Below are 24,650 nucleotides of genomic sequence, written 5' to 3' on the forward strand. Positions count from 1 at the left end.
AGTACCCAAAATGTATTTTTTTCGAATTGTTGGTGAATAGTATTGTCTTTTGTTAAAATAGCTTTTACACATTAAGAAAAACACTAAATTTTAATTTTTTTCCGACGTTTCGCGTGCTTTTCAGCGTGCGTATTATTAAAAACTTAGAATTATGTAAATAATTATCAGTTTTTAATAATTATACATATCTTTAATCCGTTCAAAAAGTGTTTTTCTTAATTGTTGGTGAATGACAATTTTCATCATACACGTATGCTCTGCTGATAGAAAGAGAAGAATTCTGGCCTAGGCTATTACAGTTTCGTTTATATATGTATAAGTTCTAATAGAAAACATGAAATTCCTATGTTAAACCTTTTTATTTTTGCATATAAATAGGGATATTTTATAGGGAACTATTTTAACGTGTTGTTTTAATGAAAACTTATTTATCGAAATCGAAACAAAATGTTCTGTGATCGGGAAACTGGCAGAGCATTTCATGATTTAAAAAATATATTTTCTTGACCTAACCGTCCAGAAGTCTTTCTAAAAAATCAGGAACTATAGAACTATTGTGTGTGCTACGAGAACTATATTTTTTGTGCTCTGCTAACTTCAGAGGTACTATCAAATGTATCTTCATTTTTTTTAACGCAGTTAGATTGTCGAAATCGGCTTACTCATCATGAGTAACCAACAAATCTACAATTGGCTATTTAAAACTGCGAATAATAGAAAGTTTATATCTTTGTCACATGTTTTGATGCGCCATGAGAATATATAACAAGTTAGATTAACTAATTGTTTTATTTAGTTGAGTGGCCGGTCAATTACATAATAGACGTGTTTTGTGCGCTCTGACTTTGTAAGTATGATTTTTAAGCATTGATTGTGTTCATTTAAACTTTTATTGTAATTTATGACTTAAAAAGTTTTTATAAGAATAGATGTCTGGGAATGTATCTTCTAGTAAATATGCAATAAAAATATCGTCGTTCATATTAAATCAAATAGAATAATTAAAAAAATATAGTAAAACGGTTCTTGTATACTATACAAACTATTTCGTAAGGATATTTTTATAAGGGAGTTAATGTACTCGTCAGTAATATTGTACAAGAATGTTATATACTCATATATATGGGATGTAGTACTGAATTTTTTAAGGAAATTTACTTTACCGTAATTAACATATAATTAAATAAGAGTTGAAATACTAGTCCGACATTTTACGTCGTGGATAAAACTGTACCTACTGAACTTTATTTTTAATAATTGTATTAAACACGTTAAAACGAGTAAACTTTATTTTATTTTAAGGGATTCCGAAATTTTGTCTAGATGGAAAAATATATTTAAAGTACTTCAATTCCATGCAATATAACAAGAATATCCAACACTATCTCACATTATCTGTGTATGGCTAATTTGATAAAAACAGACAGGGTGACTTAGCATTTATTATATCTAAATTGTAATAAAATTAACACATACACACAAAACCTTTCAACTTTAATCCCACACGTAGCCGTTATAAAACCTCACCTCATCATCATCCGCCTCTGCTTCATTATTTTCCGGATATAGGCCTCTTCCATTTTCCTCCAATATGCTTTGCATCCACTAGGAGCCAACCTCCTTGACGATGTCGACCGACCATATAGTCGGTCGCGAGGCCTTATGTTTAGCCGTGGTCTCCATTCAAGGATAGGGAGCCTGCCAACTAATCACATACACCTATCTAAAATAAGAATCAGATACTGTCGCATAAACAACCTAATTCAAGAACACTTTGCCCATTTTTTACGTCTGACCCCTCAATGACTTACGACATAGTTCCTTCAGAATATACATTGAATAGCAACGAAGGCAATGTACAACCTTGATGAACACCACGGTAATATCTGATCGGTTTCCTCGTGATGTATAGTCACGGTTGGTTTCTCGTCTTTACGCTGGTTTCTGATTACTCTTTGATCCGTCTCATTGAGACAATTGATCAATTTATGAGAGCGGCACGCTTAACCTTGTCAATATATTTCTCATAGTGTGTAAAGTATAGAAAGACGTCATTCTGCATATACTTATTATGAAGCAAAACTGGAATCCGATTGTTCATTACACTTATTTCCTATTCGCTTATGGACGATGGTCCAAAGTAATTTTAGCAAGTAGCTCATAATACTGATCATACGATTTGCATAATGCGCGACAAAATCCTGCAAATCCATGGTTATGTAAGACTCACTACTGAGCATACCCACTAAAACTCCACGAATTACCCGTTTTAGTAGAATACGGAGCCTTGTCCGCTTAACAGCTTGCATCCTTAGCGTATTCCAATTTTCACGCAATTTAATCAATTATTACAACGACGTCGACGTCAATCAAATTTGAAATATAACATATATTTTAATTTGATATAAAAAACACTTGTATGATAGAAAACTATTATTTATAGAAATTGTAGAAAATATATTCCATTGGTAATAATTGTGAAATGCGAGATGGCAAATCCTGGGCCCGCGCCTAATTAATTACTTCTGCTAACCGCAGCCCCGGCCCCGTGGCGTCCTCTTGCACCATCAGTCTCACCCTCGGCACAGATGTATGGACGTTTAAAATCTTTTACGAATTAAGTTTAAATTTGTAATAAGACCCAATTAAATTCATGAGTGTTGTAATAATAGTAATAGCTGTACCCAGGAAATATTATAGATTTATAAACATTTTTTGTGTAAATAAGTGTTGTTTTCGAGAGATATGAGTTGTTAGGTTTAAGTAGAAGTTTAACAGATAATAAGTGACGCAAATACACATATGTACTTAATAAATAGGTCTGGTTTTAAGCTAAAAGTACACATTACACACACAATTGCCTTGTTTCAAAAATAAAATAATCTAATAGATACATGCAATATGCGATAGCATTGTGCTGGCCGGTAATGTTTTCTTTAATAGCCTGCCAGACTACAAAATACAATACATTATATAATAAATATAGTGTATTGTATTAAAAATCTGATTTTACAAAAGTTTAATAATGTTTTTAAATAAGAGTCGATTTGAAGTCAATAAATGCGCGTATTTTCGTTTTATTTTGTTAATTATTACCGAAGAAAATTTGTTTATTACTATAATATATAAAGTTTATTTAGCTAATATATAAAAACCTACTCTTCCAACAAAAATTTTAAGGTGATCTGAGTTCCGACAAGTATGTTTGTTAGCGACAATGCGAAAACTCATCTCTAAAATAAATATATATTTTTTTCAGATTATAATGGATATTCGAAGTGACGCCGTACAATGGTATACTGAAGACTTATGGTATCAGATGGTGGCTGAATCGGGGAATCCAAGTGACAGATATCATCTTGGGAAGGCCATATTGCGACGATTTAAGGAGGACCCAAATTTTTTATTACAAGTATGTCACGTTAAGGTTGAAAGGTTTAAACAGACCAGTGGCCAGCGCGGCCGCTGCCTTCGGAACATAAAGTCTTCTGAAACACATATTTCGGATAGACAAATTAATTAAAAATTGCTTAAAATATTAATGTCAACATGTTAAATCTGTCTTTTTCCCCAAGATAGGTTCCGCGTGTTTATGATTGGACTAGAAATGCTATTGACCAATCACCCAGTCATGCCAAATCCTACAGATATTTCCCTAGGACAAACTTCAAACTAAATTTTAGTTTTCGTAGCACACTCGGTTTAAAAGCTAATTTCAGATATGCATTAAAATACTTTTAAGTTGTGTTAAATAGTTGTTTAGTGGAGTGGAAGTATTATAGTACGCCTTGGCGTATTATAGTATTAAAATATTTATTTATTTATACTTTGTTACCATAATATACATAATTATACAAACAAAAAGTTAGTAGGTTACATAAGTTATTAGGCAACAGGCGGCCTTATCGCTAACAAGATATTAAGGCGAATAAAAAAAGAAACACCTACAGAGGGTAAAGTACAAGAAGTGCATAATTAATTAAATCTAAATAACATGCAACTATAACTAAAATCAATAAAAAGAAATCCAAAGAAATAATATAAATAATAATATGTGTAAACAGACGTGTAAAAGCTCTGCCAAAGGTTAATTGATTCACAATTAATATATATAAGTACATAGTAGCTAATTACGAGGAAGAAGAAAAATGATCAAAAAGAAGATTTTTAAATAAATATTTCAGTTATAGCCACGAATTAAGTTCGGTTGCCGTATGGACATGCTCAAATAAAACACTTTGTTAGAAGCTGAATATTAGCTTATAAATATCATAAAACTAAGGGAAGTTTGGTTGCGACGCTAACAAACACTAACTTGTTATTGGACATTTTCGGAAACGAAAATTTAAAATACAATTTACGAGTGAAGTAAAAACTAAAGAGCTTATATTGCCTTCAAATGTGCGTTGATTATTTACATTTTGTTACTGCTCCTAATTATTAACTAATATATATATATATAAATTAACTAACGTTAGGTAACATAACTCACGCGTTATATTATTTTTAGATTGTTGGATGTGTTCCAAGCCTAATATAAATTGTATGCATTAAAAAAATCTTGAATCTACAGTCCCCAAAAATAAATGTACCCCCTCAAAAATGAGGTTGGTAAACCCCCAAGTTGGCATCACTGCAGTCAAAGGAAACGTTCGTTTCGTTTTACATTATATTCACTATAACACTAGAATTCCCAGTAAATAATAAAATATAGTTTTGTTACCATATTACATTCACAGATTGATGGAGCCAACGATGAGAGGGACACATTTGGGTCCATGATGGTCAAATCTATACGATGTGCTGAATCTTTCCGTAGACTAGGCATTAAGAAAGGTGATGTCATCGTTCTCATGGCACCAAACAGTTTAGACTTGACGGCACCCCTATACGCAGCATTTTACCTTGGAATCGCTGTGGCATGCATAGATATGAATTTACTCAAAGGTAAATTTTTACATCTTCATACAATACCTTATTATTATATATTTGAGGTGGCGGAAACAAAGGTGTACCTGACCGCAGAAAGATGTTAAGGCACCAGGTACCCCTAACTACGACATTGCGTTTGGATTGTGTCTCTCAGAAACAATCTATATTTTTTAATATACAGAGCCAACTATTGTATATATATAAATTATGTATTATAAAGTAGGTATTTATATATGCGTATCTCCTTTATTAATTTAATTTATAAGATAATTGTCATTTAATAAGATCAATAACTATCGCATTGGTAACTGTTAAGATAGTTGAGTAGTTGTAAAAGAAAGCGTTACTCAATTTAAGTCGCAACGTCTTATGTTAACTTCAAAGATGGAGTTTGAAGTGAGTTTCATTTTAAGATACCATTTCGTACAACCTATTCGATGTTTTCTTCCCTCGGTAAAATACTTTGCGCTGGTTCGGCTGTCGCGTGTCAGTATAATTAAAAAAGGAATTAAAGAGTTGATCAGACTAAGACTAGGACTTTTGGTAAACGGTAGTGTGTCCTACTTCAAGCACTGGATCCTTTAATAATAATAAAAAGAAAATGCGGTACGGTATTCGGTTTAATGTTAGTCCGCACGTGACAGCGGTAAATTTTCAACTACTCATCCTTGCCATTACGCCGGAATACTACCTACCATTTTCGGTTCGTGAATCACAGTAAAAATCGACACATGTCATACTTCTTTAACTGACATCTATTTAGCGTAAACAGTAGTAGTATGATTTTTATTTCAATTGTAGTTGTTTAATATCCTGAGAGCAGTTCGCTGATATGTTTTTATTTTTTATATAAACATATGAGATTTACGCGCATAAAATTGGAACAGTTGAATAGATAATAAATAGTTTTTAGAACAGAAACAATAATGTATTAATATTATCAAAATAATTTCACAAAAAAACGTCTTACATCGGGTTGCTATAGAAGTCTTTTATGTTCCGTAGATTCGTTTTCCCCTCTAGGTAGGTAGGTAGGTAGGTAGGGTGGACTCAAATTTCCGCACTTAGACACGTAGTCGGTCCGTTGTGCGTAGAAGCCCTGGCTAATTTAGCCAGCCCAACTCCTTCCAGAAGCACAGAAGTCTCCCGGGCACTTCACAGGCTTCGCGGAGCGACCTCACTGTTCCGAGGATTTTTGTACGTTGATTAGCCACAGCCTCGCATTCCAGGACTACGTGGGTGACTGATTCCTCTGCGCTGAAACAGCCTCTGCACAAGGGGCTGTCTGTTGCGCCTAGGACGAAAAGATGTTTGTTAAGGAGACAATGGCCCGTGATTGTCCCTATGATTGTTTTGAGATTGGTTCTGTTCAGGTTTAGAAGTTGCTTAGTAAGTTGCGGGTTCACAGCCGGCAGAGCCATTTTGGACTGTTTGCAATCTACACTTCGCGACCATCGTTGATTCTGGAGTACAGTGGATCTCTGGCGAATCCAGGTTCGAACTAGCGAGAAGGGCAAGGGGAGGAGCGGATGCGGGCCAACAGGCATCCTACCAGAGCAAGCTTCTCGCAAGCTCGTCGGCTGCATCGTTGCCGAGAGAGCCACTGTGTCCCTTAATCCACTGTAAGGTAACTCTATTTGTTAGAGCTATTGCCTCCAGTGCTTCGTGACACTCCAGTATTAATTTGCTGTTTGTGTTTTCGTTACCGAGCGCCATCAGCACGGATGCACTGTCCGATATGAGCTTAATGTAAAAGTCATTGACTCCCATCCGCTGTACGGCTCTGGCTGCTTCGGTTAGAGCGACACATTAACATTGGAAGATTGTGCTTTGTGTGCCCAGAGGTAGGTGTATGTTGATGTTGAGATCAAAGGAGAAAATACCAGCGCCTGAGCCACACCCTGTTTTTGAACCATCAGTGTATATACGTAGTTCATTCAGGGGCGACTGATCATGCTCCTCTTCTCTCAGTTGTATAAGATATTTCTTGTTGAATATTAATTGATTAGTGATTCTGTCACATGGCGCAGCTATAAGAGGTTGGTACTCTATTGCCCTGTTGAGAATCACTGTGTGTGAACTGTAGTGGTTTTTTCCCCATAGGTCCAATACCATAAGCCTGATGGCCGCTAGTGCTGCCTCCTGCTGTATGTGTAGGTCTAGAGGTAAGATTTGCAGGGCTATCTCCATTGCTGCGATCGGAGTTGTTCTCATACAACCGCTAGCAGCGGACAAGGCAAGCCTTTGGAAGCGTCCCAGTTTCGTGATCGCCGTTTGAAGTTCAGATCTTGGCCACCAAACCAGGGCTCCATAGGTCAGCATTGGCCTGATTATGGCAGTGTATAGCCATAATGTTATTTTAGGCGATAAGCCCCATTTCACGTCTAGCATCTTTTTGCATTGATAGAAGGCGATCGTTGCTTTGCTCTGTTTGTGTTCTAGGTGTTTGTTCCAGAGCAGTTTACTGTCCAGAACCACACCCAAGTACTTTATTTCATTTTTGAGTTTGAGTTGTGTGTTGAAGAGTTTTGGAAGCCTGTGTGGTCCCAGAACCCTCCGGTTTGTAAAGAGTATTAACTCTGTTTTTGATGGGTTGACAGATAGCTCGTGCTTGTTGCACCATCTCTCAATTACTTTGAAAGCCCTTCCCATGAGATCGCATAGGGTACTTTCAAAGCTCCCCGATATCAAGATAGCTATGTCGTCCGCATAACGCACTGTATAGAGGTTGCCAGCGTTGAGTTCTGTGATGAGCTCGTTAACTACGAGGTTCCACAGTAGCAGCGATAGGACACCACCTTGCGGACAGCCTCTGCTGACAATGCCCCGTGTTGTGGAATTAACAGTGAACTGTATAGCTCGTTGTTTTAGCATGTTGTTTATCCACCCTATCAGGGTTGATGATACTCCACATGTAACGAGTGCTCTGGTAATGCTCGTGAAGTTTGTTTTGTCAAAAGCGCCTTCGATGTCAATAAATGCACCAAGGGTTGACTGTTTTAACTTCAGGGAGTCGCCAATGCGAGACACAACGTTGTGGAGTGATGAATCCGTTGATTTGCCTGGGCTGTAGGCATGTTGATTTGGGTGCAGGAATTTGGATAGCGATACCTGGCTACGTATTTCCAGATCTCCAAGCCTCTCCATTGTTTTTAACAGGAAAGATGTGAGGCTTATGGGTCTGAAGGATTTCGCCTGGGTATAGTCCTCTCTGCCTGGTTTTGGGATGAATATTATTTTCACTTCCCTCCATTTCAAAGGTATGTAGCGGTGGGCTATACATGCTCGGAAGATTGAGACAAGATAGTCCACCAAAAGGTTTCCACTTCATCTTAGTAGGCCTGGGAAGATGCCATCCAGGCCAGCCGCTTTGAATGGTAGGAAGGAGTTGATTGCCTATGTTACTTTTTCATTTGTAATTATTTTGTGAGCTACATTCCAGTCTGAGTCGGTGGTGGCTCTTTCTGAGTAGGGTTGCCATGCCTGGTCGTTGGCAATTATGCAGCCTGGAAAGTGTGTTTCCATCAGTAGTTCACATGTTTCTGCATCGGTTTTTGTAAATGATTTATCAGGTTTTTTAAGACAACCGATTGAGTGATAAGGCTCACTAGAGAGGCATGATTTCACTCTGGTTGCCTGGTTGTTGCTTTCAATGCTGGTGCAGAAGTGTCTCCAGCACTCTTGCTTCCTAGAACGTAAAAGTTTTTTGAATCGTCTTCTCGCGATTGTGTACTTGTCCCAGTCGGCAGGTAAACGGGTATTGCCTGCTCTATTGAACAGCTTCCTGACCTTCTTTCGGTGTCTTTCCAGTTCGGGGCACCACCAGTTATGTCTACTCCCCCACCTAGGCATGGTAAGGGGACACGACCGTTCAAAGCTGGTCAGGAGTAGGGACGTTAGGTTATTTACATGTTTGTCTATGTCTTGTACATCAATGGTGGTTGGTATTGTTAGTTTGCTTACCTCTGAGCCGATTATACTGTAAAATTTTACTGAATCAGTTCTCCGAGGTATGCGTCGTGGTTGTGGTTTAGGTAGCTCCCCTTTGATTGTAAAGCGGATCCACCTGTGATCTGAGCATGATAGCTCTCTGGAGACATGCCAATCCTGTATGTGATCTGACAGACCAGAGGTCACCAATGTTAGATCGATTATGGTTTGCGAGCGTGCGTTGATAAAGGTTGGTTCAGAGCCGCTGTTTGCTAAGATAAGATTATTGCTAAGAATGAAGTTAAGCATATTCTCACCTCGAGCGTTGGTATTTGCATTACCCCATAGCGTGTAGTGCGCGTTGGAGTCTGCTGCGATTATAAGCTCCAGTTTCTCCCTCTCACAGTAGTCAGCCAGAAGGCCGAGTTCTGGAGTGGGCACGTCCTCGTCACCCGGTAAGTAGGCGGACTCCAGGACGATGTCTGGATGTGCGTCCCTAGGTAACCTAATGGTTGTAAGGTCCCTTGAACACAGTTCGTTAATTAGGTATGCTGGTACATGTTTAGGTATGATACTGCAGGTTCTTGGGTTACTTACTGAGGTATCCAGCAAAAGTTTACCACCGGTGTTACCCAGGCCGTATACCTTGCCATTCCTGATCCACGGCTCCTGGATCGCGGCAATGGTCTTCGGGTTGGTCTCCAGCAGTCTGCGTAGTGGAGCCGACGCTGTTTGGCTGTGCTGGAGGTTGGTCTGGATAAGGTCAGTCCGGTTAGGGGGAGGAGCGCAAACAGCTGTCGCTGAATTCACTCCCCCCTGTCTCCTGAAAGAACTCGTCATCCGAGGTTAGTTGCACCGGTGAGGGTGGTTGTTTAACTGTCTCCACGGGGACGTTTGCCTCGGCAACCGCGGCTACCTCCGTCGTTGACGAGGGCGGCTTAGGCCCCGAGGATCCCGTCCCCGATGTACTGGCAGTGGTTACTGTGGCGGCAGCTACCACTGAGGGTTCATCCTTTTCCAGAATTCGGATATAGATGTTCCCCATCAGATAGTAGATGCGGCGTTTGTGTGCTTTGATCTTTGAGATCTCATATTCCGGAACACGAAGGAACAGAGATACGCCTGTCGGGTCCTGTGTTCTACGTTCGTGAGTCAGGGTCCAAGATCTGATGTTTAGGTGGCGGTTTTGCCTGGTGATCAGTTTCCGTAAAGTTTCCGTGCTACCAGTGAACTCTGGAACATGCAGTAAGCACGGCACCTTCTTCGGAATGTCTGACTGAGGCCGTACCACCAGTTTGGTGTCCGGTATCGGATTGTTGATGACATCGCATGCTCCGGTAAGCCATCCCAGCGTGTAGGTATCCTCGCACCAAGTTTTGAGGACACCATCTGAGAAGTGGGCTCTTCCCCGGAATCTGATGTCGTTGGGTTCAGTTGCTAGGGTAGCTTCAAGATCCGCCATGAGCTCATCTTGGATTTTACCCTCGATTTGTAGGCGGATGTTATCTGCCTGTTCTTGTGTCATGTCTATAAAGGGCTCAGTCATCACGGCAACACAAAGCTCGTTGGCTTTGTAGGATGCAGCCGCTTCCGCGTAACTGGCCGAGGTCCCTGACTCCAGCTGGAGTTTGTTAGGTTTAACCCTTTTACTCTCCCCAGTCGGTGTCACGGTTTCCTCTGGCCAATCGCGTTTCTGGCCCTTTGTTTGTTGTTTGGTTGATTTTGGGTTTTTGGTTTGGTAACCCCCTCTAGGTTCCTTACCGCACCTAGAGCCAATAGGCTTGAGCGCGGCAGAGGACCTAGTCGGCTTCGGTGCCCTTTTCCCGCGTCCTGCAGTTGTGGTAACCGCGGGGGCAGTTCCAGGATTCTCAGGTATCCTCTGAGAGCCGGTAATCAGCTGTTGCTGTTCCGTCGCTCTTTTGGCCTTCCTGAGCCGTCGCCTTTTTGAGGAGCTTAGGACCATTCTGGGAGTCGATTCCTGAATCGCTGATTTCAGGGCCGACATGTCCATGGTCGAGGTTTGTGCACTGGACGTGCTCACCGTCGCAGCCTCGGTCTTCCGCATCGATCTTGCTTCGGATGCCCCCCCTATGGACGCAGACATTGCTGTATCATCCTTCGGAGTTGCTATCTTCTGCTCGACCGACGCAGTCAGCCTGGCCGCAACAGTGGACGCATCCTTGTGTGGTGGTGTATGAGATACCATTGGAGTGGGCACGGTTAAGGGTGCATCCCGGTTTGGCGCTTCCTCAGCCGCTGCCCTCTCCTTTGGTGCCTCGGACGCTGCCCTATTGGGTGCATCCGTTTGCGAGATAGGGGCATCAGAGTATCGTGTCACTGGTGACTTGCACCTCGACGCGTCCTGCGACGCAACCCTGTTTATGTTAGTTTTAGGCGCATCTGTGGATGCAGCCTTTTGTTGGTTTGTGTGTTTTGCCTCTTTATCCATGAGGTGGTGATGAAATAGATTCACCGTCGGAGCTCTCCACCCGCCACGGAGCCCTCAAGTTGGGGACGTCCCTTGCTTAGCAAGCGACGTCAGAGCTACTCCTTCGGTATAGAGTCAGCGTGTAGAGGGGCAGGCGCGTCCGCACGCCGCAAGAGAGTACGGAGCTGTTCGCATCCCGAGACGATGACGCAAACTCACCCCGAGTCCCGTGCCACGCCGACGCTGTCTTACTGTCCACCGTCCTTTTATTTTGGATGATGAACTCGCAAGGACATGACCTCTACATCCCTACAAAAGTTCGCTTGGTGGTTTTAGTTACGTCTAATACGTAGGGTATTAGACCAAAAACAGGGTTGGCAACCTCGGGAAGGTTAGTCCACCAAACTTGCCTAGGGGATCACAGCGACCTGCGCTACCCCCAAGACCACGCCTCCCTACCCATCAGAAGGATGTGGTAGGGTGGGTTTGCACCTATGCCACCATGCTAATGCAAGCATGTCGTGCTGGGAACCGTAGAAGCATAGATCCAAACCCAACCCCCCCTATCCCCTCTATCATACGAAAACTATCATGAATGTAATTCAACGCCATTTTTCTAAAACGAAATCTAATATGTATGTAATGCAAATAAGTGGAAGACAGAAAATCTAACGATTTATGTGATCTTTCGTGGCAATGGAAATTTGATTAGTGGACTAAGATTAAGATTCGTTGTCCAGGCTTATCCTTAAATACGACTCCCTTATACCGTTTATAAGCCACCAAATAGTTTATTAGAATTTCAGTTAATGTTTCACGCTCGTTTGTTTATCTAATAAAGGTGATTTAAAAAAGAAATTAAATTCTTTAACGATAATGCATAATATCTACTAAACTGTGTTCGATCGGACTTAAGCTATATTAAAATAAGAGAATTGGTGGACTGCCTGAAATTTAGTAAGCTGAATAAGCATACTAAATTATCCAAATCCCATATATCACAAACAGCTCAAACTAATCTCTCCTTTCAATTAGTTTAAAATATAATATAGACTTTAGTAAAATTAAGTTTGAAATAGCTCATTCTTTAGTTTTATGAGAGATGTATTAATTAACTTTTGATTTTAGTGGAAATACAGCAAATATTCAATGACACTAAACCAAAGTTTGTGTTCTGTCTCGCATCGAAAGCTGCTGATGTGCAAGACGTACTGACTTCACTCAACGTAGATGGACATATAGTAACATTTGGAAAAGATAAAAATTTTAATACTTTCTCAGAGTTTTTGGATACATACTGCATTGATACTAATACTGACAAGTTCCAGTAAGTTTCTTTTTTCATTTTCTTCCATACTACATAGATTCATATAGCTTGTGTACTGGAATTCACGTTGAAACTTAATATGCGCCACTAGGGGTTTAAGCATGCGACTCTGAACACTGAGAGTGTTCGCATCATGGCTATGCACCACAGTGAAAACAATGTTAGGAAGTCAGTATATTCTAAATAAAAGCAAAAAAAACCATCTGGCTGGTTATAGCCTTTCATAAGGCATGTGAAGGCCAGAATCAAATTTTTAACCTGTCAGAATCAAATGTTTATATGTTTTTAGAAGTTAGTTCGTTAAAATTTACAAAATCCGTGAAATCGGGAACGGCCTGCACTGTTGTTTCTATATCGCACAAACAATTTGTTAATTCCATTCCATTCACATGCGCAATCCATGCGCAATCCGTTTGTACTTCTCGATTATAGCTCGAGGTTAGCCACTAGGCAATTTTTTTTTTATTATTACCTTACTTCAGCTTGTAATATTGTTGGTATATGATGTTAATTAACCAACACAATTCGATTCGAACCAACTTGCTGATTTAAAAATTGTACCATAGTATGGAACACTTCAGCTTACAATATAAAACAGTATAGATTAATATACCTTTATTCCACTTCAGAGTTGAGGAATTCGATCCTGTAGAAACTGAAGCCATACTGCTATCCACCAGCGGTACAACTGGTCTGCCAAAAGTGGCAACATTGACGCATAAGAACTGTACAATCGGACTTCTACATTTATGGTAACACAATTATTTTATTACTTAGATTATCATAAGCAATAGATTATAGAACCAAATTGTACTTCAAATCAATTTATAACCTATCCGTGCTCTGCGGTACCCGCATGACGTATAACTCATAGCGTTTAAATATGGATTCCTATTTTTTTTAAAGTATTATATAGCCTTATTCATTCTAATGGTAAATGTAATCGGTCCAGTAGTTTAGGAGCCTATTAAATATAAACAAACATGTTTTTTCTATTTATAATAAAATAAAAAAGAACATACTTGGAACTTCATTAAATAGTTATTAGTATGAATAAAATAATAAATTAACTTCATCATTACTGTACTCACTTGCTTATATTGAATAACGTATCTTATGTTTAATTAACTCAAGATCTATTCCTGATTGTCAAATAGAACCCGAACTCGACCTGTTTTGATAAATTATTTATGTTTCAGGTCCATGATAAAAGAGTTTCCTGCCACGGACCTATTTCCGATAGTGATATCTCCAGTGCAATGGCTCTCGGCGCATATACATTTCGTATACTCGCCTATATTAAAATACACTAGACTGCAGACTTCCATGCCACTTACTTCAGATCATGTATACGACCTTATCAACAAGTACCGAGTAAGTTGGGATGAAATGTACATTTTATAATGAATGTGAATTATTAGAATTACTTTCGACATTTAGAGTGCAGTTACGAAAAATGTTCATAACAAACGTCTTCCGCTGATATTTTGTTTTTCTTCGGACTAAACAAACTAACTGAAAAATTAGCTTATATCTAGAATAAATTCCTCGTTATTCCGTTATTCTTTAAACTTTAACAATTTCCAATATATTATTGCCTTTTGTTAACTTTTACACATTTAAAGAACCTTTTTATACATAGCATGTATAAAAACTTATAATTATTTTACATCATTTAAAAATTTTCCGACGTTTCGTGTGCTTTACAGCGTGCGTGGTCACGGTGACTGAAGACAAAAGGTGTTGAATGTCAAAAAATATCACAGCTGTAGAGAAAGTAATTTTATCTGTATTTACTTCCCCGGAGTTGATATCGACTAAAAGATGACGGGTTTTTGCAGAAATTACTCACTGTGTCCTCTATTTTCGCGGATTGTTTGTCTTTGGGTTTTAGTTAGCATATTAGGATTAGGATTGTTGGATTTTGGAAAAATTATCATGATAATTTTTATTTAAAAAAAAACACCCCAATTTCAATAGAGAAGACCTCTATTTAAATTGGGGTGTTTTTTTTAATTTCAATGGCTTCGCGAACAATTTAGACTCGTAATTGGTCCGTTGTGCTTTAAGTCCTGGCTAATTTAGCCAGCCTAATTCATTCCAGAAGCCAGAAGTCTCCCGGGCACTTCACAGGCTTCGCGGAGCGACCTCACTGTTCCGAGGATTTTTGTACGTTGATTAGCCACAGCCTCGCATTCCAGGACTACGTGGGTGACTGATTCCTCTGCGCTGAAACAGCCTCTGCACAAGGGACTGTCTGTCGCGCCTAGGACAAAAAGATGTTTATTAAGGGGACAATGACCCGTAATTGTCCTGTTTTGAGATTGGTAGAACCAGGTTTAGGTTTAGGTTTAGAAGTCGCTTAGTAAGTTGCGGGTTCAAAGCTGGAAGAGCCATTTTGGACTGTTTGCAATCCATACTTCGCGACCGTCGTTGATGCTGGAATTCAGCGGATTTCTGGCGAATCCAGGTTCGCACTAGCGAAACGGATAAGGGGAGGAGCGGACACACGCTAGTAGCCATCATTACGAAGCCTCTTCTCGCAAGGTCGTCGGCAGCATCATTGCCGAGAGAACCGCTGTGTCCCTTTATCCAACTGCAAGGTAACTCTGTGGGTTAGTGCTATTGCCTCCAGTGCTTCGTGTCACTCCAGTATTAGTTTGCTGTTCGTGTTTTTGTTTCCGAGCGCCATCAGCACGGATACATTGTCGGATATGAACTTAATGCAAAAGTCATTAATTCCTAACCGCTGCACGGCTCTGGCTGCTTCGGTTAGAGTAACACATTCACATTGAAAAATCGTGCTCTTAGTTTGCCCTATGTAAGACAGGCCACAGTTACAATCCAGTTTGTATATACCTGCATCTTGCAACGGGGTGTTACTTTTGATTGTTCTTAGGAATTGCTGAATCTTCTTGTGCGGCTTGAAAATTGTATTAATAGAAGCTCGTTTTAGGATCCAGCTAATTATATCTGTAACTCCCTTTACATATGGCAGGTAGGCTGGATGTAGCCTGGGGATGCGCAGCTTCTTTCGGTGTAGCACCTGTTTGACATCCTGTAGTTCCTCCTCCAAGTGAGCAGCATCACAAAGACATTGGTTTCTCTGAAATAAACATTGACCAACAGAAAGCAGTTGTGACGGGTGGTGATGGGATTCACCATTGAGGTACCTATCTGTGTGGGTTGCTTTTCTGTCTATTGTGTGACCTAGTATGCCATCTGCTTTGCGTATAATTAAAATGTCTAAAAAGGGCAGATAGTTGTTGTTGACTTGTTTAACAGTAAATTTAATGTTATTGTGTATTGAGTTTAAATGTGTCATTGGGGAGTACTACACATGTGTCATCGACATATCTCCTGTACAGTCGAGGTTTAACCGGGGCATTGGTCAGAGCTCTCTCCTCAAAGTCCTCCATGAATATGTCAGCGACTATAGGTTACACTGGAGAACCCATGGCTACTTCATCAACCTGCACATAGAACTCATCTTTCCATATTAAGTATCCTGATGTGAGACAGTGTTTTACAATATCTACATAATCTGGTGACATGTTCTGTTCCTTAAGTCTTTTTGCAATTATATCTAGGCAGTCATTTAGTGGTAAGTTAGTAAATAGTGACTCAATGTCAAAACTCACCATGGTTTTATTGTGGAGTAATTTGGGATCTCTCAATGTTTCCACAAAATGGTAAGAGTCCTTAACATAAGCACTATTGTGCCCCCTGAGAGGGGATAATATTGATACTACGTGTTTGGCTAATTTGTATGTGGGTAGGAGTCGTTATATAAAGATTTAACGTCTACTGACAGTGTTTTAGAATATTTAGTAAGGAGGCTAGATTATTGTTTTATTACCTTGTTTGTGGGTTCTTTATCGAGTTTTTATAGGTATTGATATCGTTTAAGAGGAGGCTCTCCTCTATCTTGCTTTCGTAGTCCGATGTATCCATAACAACGGTTGCGTTGCCTTTGTCAGCTCGGACTACTACCAAATCTTCGTTCTCCATTAGCTCCGCGAGTGCCTTTATTTCAGCGAAATTGAGGTTCCTTTTTGGCGGTTTGCTTGCTCGCAGTATGCATGAGATGTCTTGCCGTATGGTTTGCCTAATCGTTTGATATCTCATTTTTGAATATACATTCCTACACAACTAACAATTTCTTCGTGAAGGATTTTTCGCGATTCCGTTGCAAAATTTAAGCCTCTATATTTTTTTCTTGTTTATGGCTTTTATTTAGCCTCTATTTAATACATCGATAGTTTGTTTATCCAAGTGGTTTTGATAGATTGATGACAGTGACGTTTTGACAAGTATCGGGTGTGTCATTTAAATTGGCGACGTTGGTTTGACTGGTGTCTATTGTTTTATTGTGCACGCGAAACGTCGGATTTTTTCAACAATAATTATAAGTTTATAATAATACACTTCTACACTTCTAATTATAAGCTTCAATCGGGAAATATGTGTTTTCTTTAAATTTGCAATATCTTATTTCAGCCTACGTACATATTATCCAGTCCTACATTTATGGTAAAGCTACTGACGCCCGGGGAACGAGATAAATGTGACTTTAGTTCATTTAAATGGATTTTTCTTGGAGGAAGTGCTGTGTTCCAGGAAGTTATTGATTTGATCAAAGTAATTAACAATAGAACTTATTTATATTATTATTTAAATTATTCGTTTTTCTTTATAACTCATAATCTTTAAACTTATTAGATAGGTTACATTTTACAATTTACCCGAGTCTTATGCTCACTTCTGTCGATAGAGATCACGTATATCAATTGCCCCGGAGAACAAAGTCATAAAGCTTTTAAGACTGTTTTAATTTTTTCACATTATTGTCAGCTTTGGGTGATGTATTTTACTATTTAAAAAAACACGTGGCTGTCTTTGAAGGTATATTTAGAAAGAAGGGTATAATGTGCATTACTATTATTAGCTGTGTATAGGTAAAAAAGCTTTGCTTTAAGATAAAAATCCGTACGCCGCGAAATAAAGTAAGTAAATTGTAGTTTATTTAGTAATATTTTGAGTTGAGTATTTTGCTGTGCAATTAGTAATTTTTATGGGAATTCGGATTATTTTTGCATACAAAGGTTTTTTTTATTTACGTTTAAATACTACCCATAATATATCCCTGTGTCACCAAGGTCACAATATTTTCGCGAAAAAAGTAGTAATAAATTATTACGTAGGTACTAGTACCTACGACGAATCTTTAGAGACTTTCTTTTGACGAATGTCTAGACATTCGTCAAAATTTTCCATCGTAATATGCGGTTACTTTGTCGTCCGTAATTATGTTTAAACAGTGAGACAATCTTAAACGCTTTTACTCCTCAGTCTAATTAGATGAATTACTGTAATGCTTATTTATTTTTTAACTATTTACACTAAATATATACCAACAATGTTCAAATCGTTGAATAGGAAATAAATTGCTTTCATTTGATTTTTATTGGCGAACAGTGAAAATGTTTAGAACTGGCCAGTTAGAAACATTGATTTGAACTAATGAAAACATTTTTGAATTTCAATTTTAGAGCTCCTTGGTAACCTCGTGTAGTATATTGCATTCATTTTTCATTTGTTTTTGTGAATTGGCGGCAAATCTATAACTCTTGTTACACAAGAAAATGAACGGAAAACTATAAAAGTATTGGCAACATTCTACATTAAACCGTTTTTCATTTTCTAAAAATTTTCAGTGTTACTTCGGTATTTGTATGTGTAAAGTGTATTATTAGTATTTACCAACTTTTTTTTCCTCGAAATAAATATGGTAGGTAATGCTATTATCCAATGATGACTATTTTGCTTTTACGCCTTTGTTCCGCGGGGCAAGCGATATCTTGACTACTTTATATATAGCTTTTAAGTTTATTGTTTTTATTCGGAATTCGAAATAAAGCCTTTCGGCATAAACAAATGGCTTAATCGTTGATAAACCGTGACCGAGGCGTTATTAGACGATTTTACATCACCCGTGGCGATTTGAGTTGCAAAGAGAATTTTCTGTCTATTACTTTGAGCACTGGCAGTTAAGTTGACAAAAGTTACATAAAAAATATATTTTGAATATTACATGATTAGGGTTTTGCTCTTAGCTAAACAGAGTTGGATAGCTTCAAAATTCGATCGAAAGCATATTTTGTCTAACATTCTCTATATATTTTTAAGTATGAAATTATAACAAAAATTAATTAATCATACTGAATTACAGACTGTAAACAATACCGCAAGAATATACAAAGGATACGGTTTAAGTGAAACAACTGGTTTATGTTTAGACTTGAATGGAGTTTACCGGAATTCCAGTGGAAAGCCTTACGGTCACCTACAGTATCGAGTAAGTTTTACTGACTAATTTTTCAAATAAACATCAAAATTGTCTTTTGTTAACAGCTTTTACACATTAAGAAAACACTTTTTAAACGGGTTGAAGCTATGTATGGAAAAAAAATAAATTTAATATTATGTAAATAATTATAAGTTTATAATAATAATACATAGCTTCAATCCGTTTAATAAGTATTTTCTTAAACATTAAAATTTTTAGCAATTTGACACTGATGACAGCATAAAAGATTTTGCCGTAATTTTAAGTACAAAATCAGCCTTATTATAAATATGTGAATTTTGTATGTCATTTCAATAAAGAAATAATAGAAACCATGGTAGCAAGTAAACTTAAAATACAACTTGAAACCACTATATATAGCAGTAAAAACTTAAATTTATAACACTATGTTATATCGCTTTTATATGCTAATCCGATAAATACACTTTACCCCTCATTAAAACGAAATCCAATAACTACTACTCTATCATCTCTTTCAAATTGAGAGTCAAATTGATTGACAAACAAATTGTCTTTACGCGATCTGTGAAAAGAGACAGATGAGTGTTTTAGTTAAAACAAATAAGTTATAGTGATTAATATTAGTAATAGGGGTCAGAATTGGGGGAATATGTTTCGTCCTATCACTCTTGTGTCGATTTGATTCAATAAAAGTGACAAAAGTGGTTTATAAGCCTCAAGTGGCCAATAAATAAAATCAAACATTCATATTACGAGCGTTTCAACATGCGAATATATAATGCTAATATGGGCGTAATACCGAATCATTAGTAGGGACGACTTTCCTACCTTCTAACTTTGTAATTTTGTAAAATAGTGAAACTCATCAGCGAGACGCATCAGTAGGTACTTAATGAACATCTCTCACTAACCACGTCTAGTTAAAAGTTCTTTAAACGTCTAGTTACGTAAATTACATATAACATTTCTATATAAAGCAGTTTTATGACCTCGCGTTAATCAAACACACTCTAATAATTTTTACTTCAATTTACAGATTGTAGACGTGAACACTCAAAAAGATATATACGAATGCAATGTGACTGGAGAACTATGGGTAAAAGGACCGACTGTATTTAAGGTATGTATTTAAACAACTAATGTCTCAGTAGTGACTGTGACTAGCTATTTACATTTCAGAGGCTTCAGCGCGAGACTCGTTCAGTATTCGTATACATCAATGTATTAATTTTGCTATTTCACAGGTTGAATGTTTCGTACTTTTCAATATACTATAATATTATTTTTAAGCATATTATCCGAATAATACATGTGGGTGATACCATTTAGTTTTATAATTTTTAAAGTGAAAGCTTTATAATTAAATAAAACAACGGGCGTGAGTTTGCTTAGTATCACCAACACAACTAGAGAATCTACGTTATACAACATGGAATTATCTTTAACGCTCATTAATAAGACCGTATATTACGACGAAAAGACCGTATACTTGGGTAGCAATGAAAATGTCTAGAACTGGCCAGTTTGAAAAGTTGCAAATGAAAACTTTTTTTGAATTTCAATTTTAGAACTCTTTGGTAACCTTATCTGTTTTTGCGAGTTGGCGGTAAATGTAAAACTGAAATGAACCTAACGCGAGAAAATTTTCGGTCAATGATTTATTATGTCTTTCGTTGTGGGCTTACTCAACAACAAAGCTATGATTGGCTGCGATTAGCATTTCTTTATGAAGCCCCATCTCGTGCCACTATTTACAATTGGTTTAGACTACTGAAGATAACATCAGTTTTCTATACGATAAGAGAGTGAGTTCAAAAAATATTACACGAACATTTACGCGTCAGGAAGCTTTGTACCAGATGGATTACCCATACTTCAACGGACGACCGATCTTCGCATGGACTGGTGTCGCCAAATGTTAGATAGGTTCAGAGCTCAGCTCAGTGGGTGTTTCCTATCGAGGATCAGCCAAAGGTAAAGAAAAATCGATGTCAAGGAAAAAGATGATTGCCTCATTCTTTGGTCGGAAAGGTAATTTCGCGACAGTTGTGCTAAAAGATAGAAGGACTGGTATATCAATCACTGTTTGCCTGCTGTCTTGGAAAAAATTCGACAGCAGCGCCCTCGAAGCAGGATCTTCCGTCTCCACGACAATGAATGTTGAATATTTGGCAAGTGTCGAGATAATATTCGAGGTATTCGCTTTACGAACCCTGAAGATGCGGTGAAAGTGTACGAAATTACCAAAGAAGAGACCCTTAAGGAAGAATGGGCCCCCTGCTTTTCTCAGTGGTTCCATTGAATGTAACCATGTGTAGATAGGAACGGAGATTCCTACGGAGCATCGGAATACTTGGCGTTGACATATCGAACGACGTTCAGTTTCGCGGTCATTTGGAGGGAAAGGCTAAATTAGCCTCCAAAAAGCTTGGTGTGCTCAGCAAGGCGAGACGGTACTTCACTCCGGGCCACCGCTTGCAACTCTATAAAGCGCAAATACGGCCCTACATGGAATACTGTTCTCACCTCTGGGCGGGGGCTCCCCAGTACCAGCTCCTTCCACTTACGTACGATACGGTCGTATCCAACGAAGAGCGGTTCGAATCGTCGATGACCAATCCCTCTCCGAGCGGCTCGATCCTTTGGCGTTGCGTAGAGATGTGGGGCATCTTATACCCTATATATATACCCTCTGCATCTTATACCGCATTTACCATGGAGAGTGTTCAGAGGAGTTGTTCGGATTAATACCTGCAGCTGAGTTTCATCATCGGACGTCAAGGCAGAATACAAAATTCCACCCGTATCACCTCGACGTCCGCCGTTCCACGACTGAGCGTTTTTCAAGGCAATTTTTGCCGCGCACCACCGCTATGAGGAACCAGCTGCCCACTGAAGTATTTCCGAACCAATTCGACTTAGGGTCCTTCAAGAAAAGAGCGTACAAATTCTTAAAAGGCCGGCAACGCACTCGCGAGCCCTCTGGCATTGAGAGTGTCCATGGGCGGCGGTATCACATAACATCAGGTGAGCCTCCTGCCCGTTTGCCCCCTATTTTATAAAAAAAAAGATTACTTCGAAAAACAATAAATTAAGCCGTTATTTAGTTTCTAAACAATTTCAGTGTTACCTAGGTACAGTAGAATAAAACATGTGGCGCTAGTATGTATGTTGTCTCAATTTGATACTTACAACAAGTATCAAGGAACAAGTATATGTCTAGTGGCCAGGGTTGGGAGCAACGTAAAGCCTTAGTTTAATATGTTTATGTATTGGGTGACTTGTACGTCAAAAATCATTAAATTTACTTACTGTTAGTTCTTAAGTTAAGGGCGTAGAACGGACGCGAAGAACTGGTAATAAATTCTATACGACTTTTTCTTCGTCAACTGATTTATTTCACTAGATACTTTTAAATCTCACCAGACATACAATGAATAATTAGCAGCAGCAGTAGTATGTGTAAGTAGTGATCAGTCTTAAAATAAAATCTCGCCCTTAACTTAAATTCACACTGCTTAGCTGTCCTATTTTATATTGTGTTTATTCGATGGGGAAACAATGTATACGTACTTCTTTAACGCACAATAACGCAATTCCTATAAAAATGATTCGATCTTTAATCAGCAAGACATTGCTGTCGAAAGAGGAACGTTATGTAATAATTTAATTTTGCGTAAAAGTGACCCTAAGTGCATGGGTTCGTTCCATATTTATTAATTCTAATAATAAATAAAAAATAAAATAGCCCTAAGAAAAAGTATTTTTCTTTTGCTATATTGTAAGGTACATAACTCTATGGTATGTCTTTAATATTTTCAGGGTTATTGGAATAAACCAAAAGAAACAAAAGAAGCCCTAACAAGTGATGGATGGCTTAGAACCGGAGACTTATTTTACAGAGATGAAAATTATAACTTTTACTTCGTAGATCGCTTAAAATTATTACTTAAGTACAGGAATCATCAGGTATATATAATCAAAGACAGTTTTTTTCAGGTTTTAAGACAATTAGAAGTCTAATTTCTTTTTATAAGTAATTTAAATATAGCACTATCTACTAACGATTCTCATTATGCAATCTGTCTGTATCAAAGATTTCGAAAGTTTGATGAAAATATTATTTGTTAATAAATTGTTTATGTTTTAAAATTATAAAATAAGTTTTAGAAAAAATCGCAGTTTATTATAATTCCTTAGATTCAATAATACATTTTCTTAGATTAGATTATATGCATTCTGGCTATCACTAGCGCCGCTAGTCCCCAAATTACAATAATTTATTGTTAACAATATCTTGACATTTTCCGTGATTTTAACCTTAACATTGTCTATCGGTGTTTCCACAGATATCACCAACGGAAATAGAAAATGTAATCTGTGGTTACCCAGGCGTCTTAGATGTTGCTGTGACCAGTATTCCTGATCTGGAGTGTGGGGACTTGCCCGTGGCTTGTGTGAAAACCTTAAAGGGTGCTCAGATCTCAGCTCAGGAGATTAAAGATCTAGTTAAGGGTAAGTAATGACAATGAATAATTTGGCATTGATATAATTTTCCTCCATAACGTTACCAAACAATTATGAATTAAAGTATGGAGAACTTTAAAAAATTTAAATCCAATAGAACTATAATTCTATATCAATTAATTTGTTATCTTTATAAATATAAAAGAAAGTCGTATTGGTTACACTATTTTTAAATCAAAAACGGCAGCACCGGGGACGGATATAGGATTTTTATCCTGTTTCCGAGAGATGTGACATGAAACGTGGTATAACAAAACGCAACAAACAAAAAACTATAAAAATCTGTCATATCATTAGTCTAGCTGTTTATTTGTTGAAAATGGTATAAAAAACGCAACTGATCATACATAACATAACAAAACGCTAGTGAGAGATAAACGTAATGTTATCTATGATAAAATATGATTGAAATTTTTACAATTAGAAGTTTTGGTCTTGATCTGTTGATGTGTTTATTTCATTTCTATTAGCTTATCGAGCCGATATTATCATTGATTAATCATCAAATACGATCGAAACTTTCCCGATAAAGCCGTCATTCAATAAATGACTGGCCAGATTTTAAAGTGTTTGAGTGGATTCGAGAATGGTTCAAATTATTTACAATAAATATTATATGTACGTTTAAGGTAAAAAGTGTAAATATTTTTTTTCAGCCAATCTCACTGACACAAAACAGTTACGAGGTGGAGTGCTTTTCCTTCAAGACTTTCCGATTACACCCACAGGCAAAATAAACCGAAGTTTATTGAAACAAGTAGTGGCAGAATCTAACGATATATTATGAAATAATTTTATGTTTAAATTTGTATAAATTATTATATTACTTTTTATGAATAAATTTTTAAGCGTTTATTTCATACGAATGTGTGAATATGATAAATTTATTTATACATTATTATTTTACTTAAGTACTGATTTTAATAGGTTTAGTATACCAAAACAGATTAATAACCGCAAGTCATTCGTTAACATAAGTTAAAATCTACTTATGTCATATTATGTTAACGGCCGAGAGGAATACCCGGTAAATGAGGAGCTTATGACCAAAAATTGTCCTTTTAATTTTTTCTTTTTTCTTAGTAAATTGAGAACATAAAAATGTCAGTGAGGTGTCATGTATCAGTTAGTAGCTGGATTTTAAAGTATTTATGTAGACGTTTAAGTAAAGAATT

The 24,650-nt window shown here is 37.7% G+C and overlaps 1 protein-coding gene across 1 annotated transcript; it reads left to right on the forward strand.

Annotated features, from left to right (window-relative positions):
• The first annotated feature begins 769 nt into the window (after positions 1-769).
• Positions 770-24,362, forward strand: LOC123713009 (luciferin 4-monooxygenase-like). Its single transcript, XM_045666467.1, has 12 exons — positions 770-847; positions 3,260-3,412; positions 4,740-4,947; positions 12,419-12,617; positions 13,247-13,369; positions 13,817-13,991; positions 17,118-17,258; positions 18,850-18,975; positions 19,985-20,068; positions 22,771-22,917; positions 23,298-23,463; positions 24,132-24,362. Exons 2-12 carry the CDS (start codon positions 3,266-3,268, stop codon positions 24,260-24,262), a joined length of 1,647 nt encoding a protein of 548 aa, XP_045522423.1. The 5' UTR covers positions 770-847; positions 3,260-3,265; the 3' UTR covers positions 24,263-24,362.
• Positions 24,363-24,650: the final 288 nt, after the last annotated feature.

The sequence above is a fragment of the Pieris brassicae genome, chromosome 8 (genome assembly GCF_905147105.1).
Source record: "Pieris brassicae chromosome 8, ilPieBrab1.1, whole genome shotgun sequence".
Taxonomy (NCBI): Eukaryota; Metazoa; Arthropoda; class Insecta; order Lepidoptera; family Pieridae; genus Pieris; species Pieris brassicae.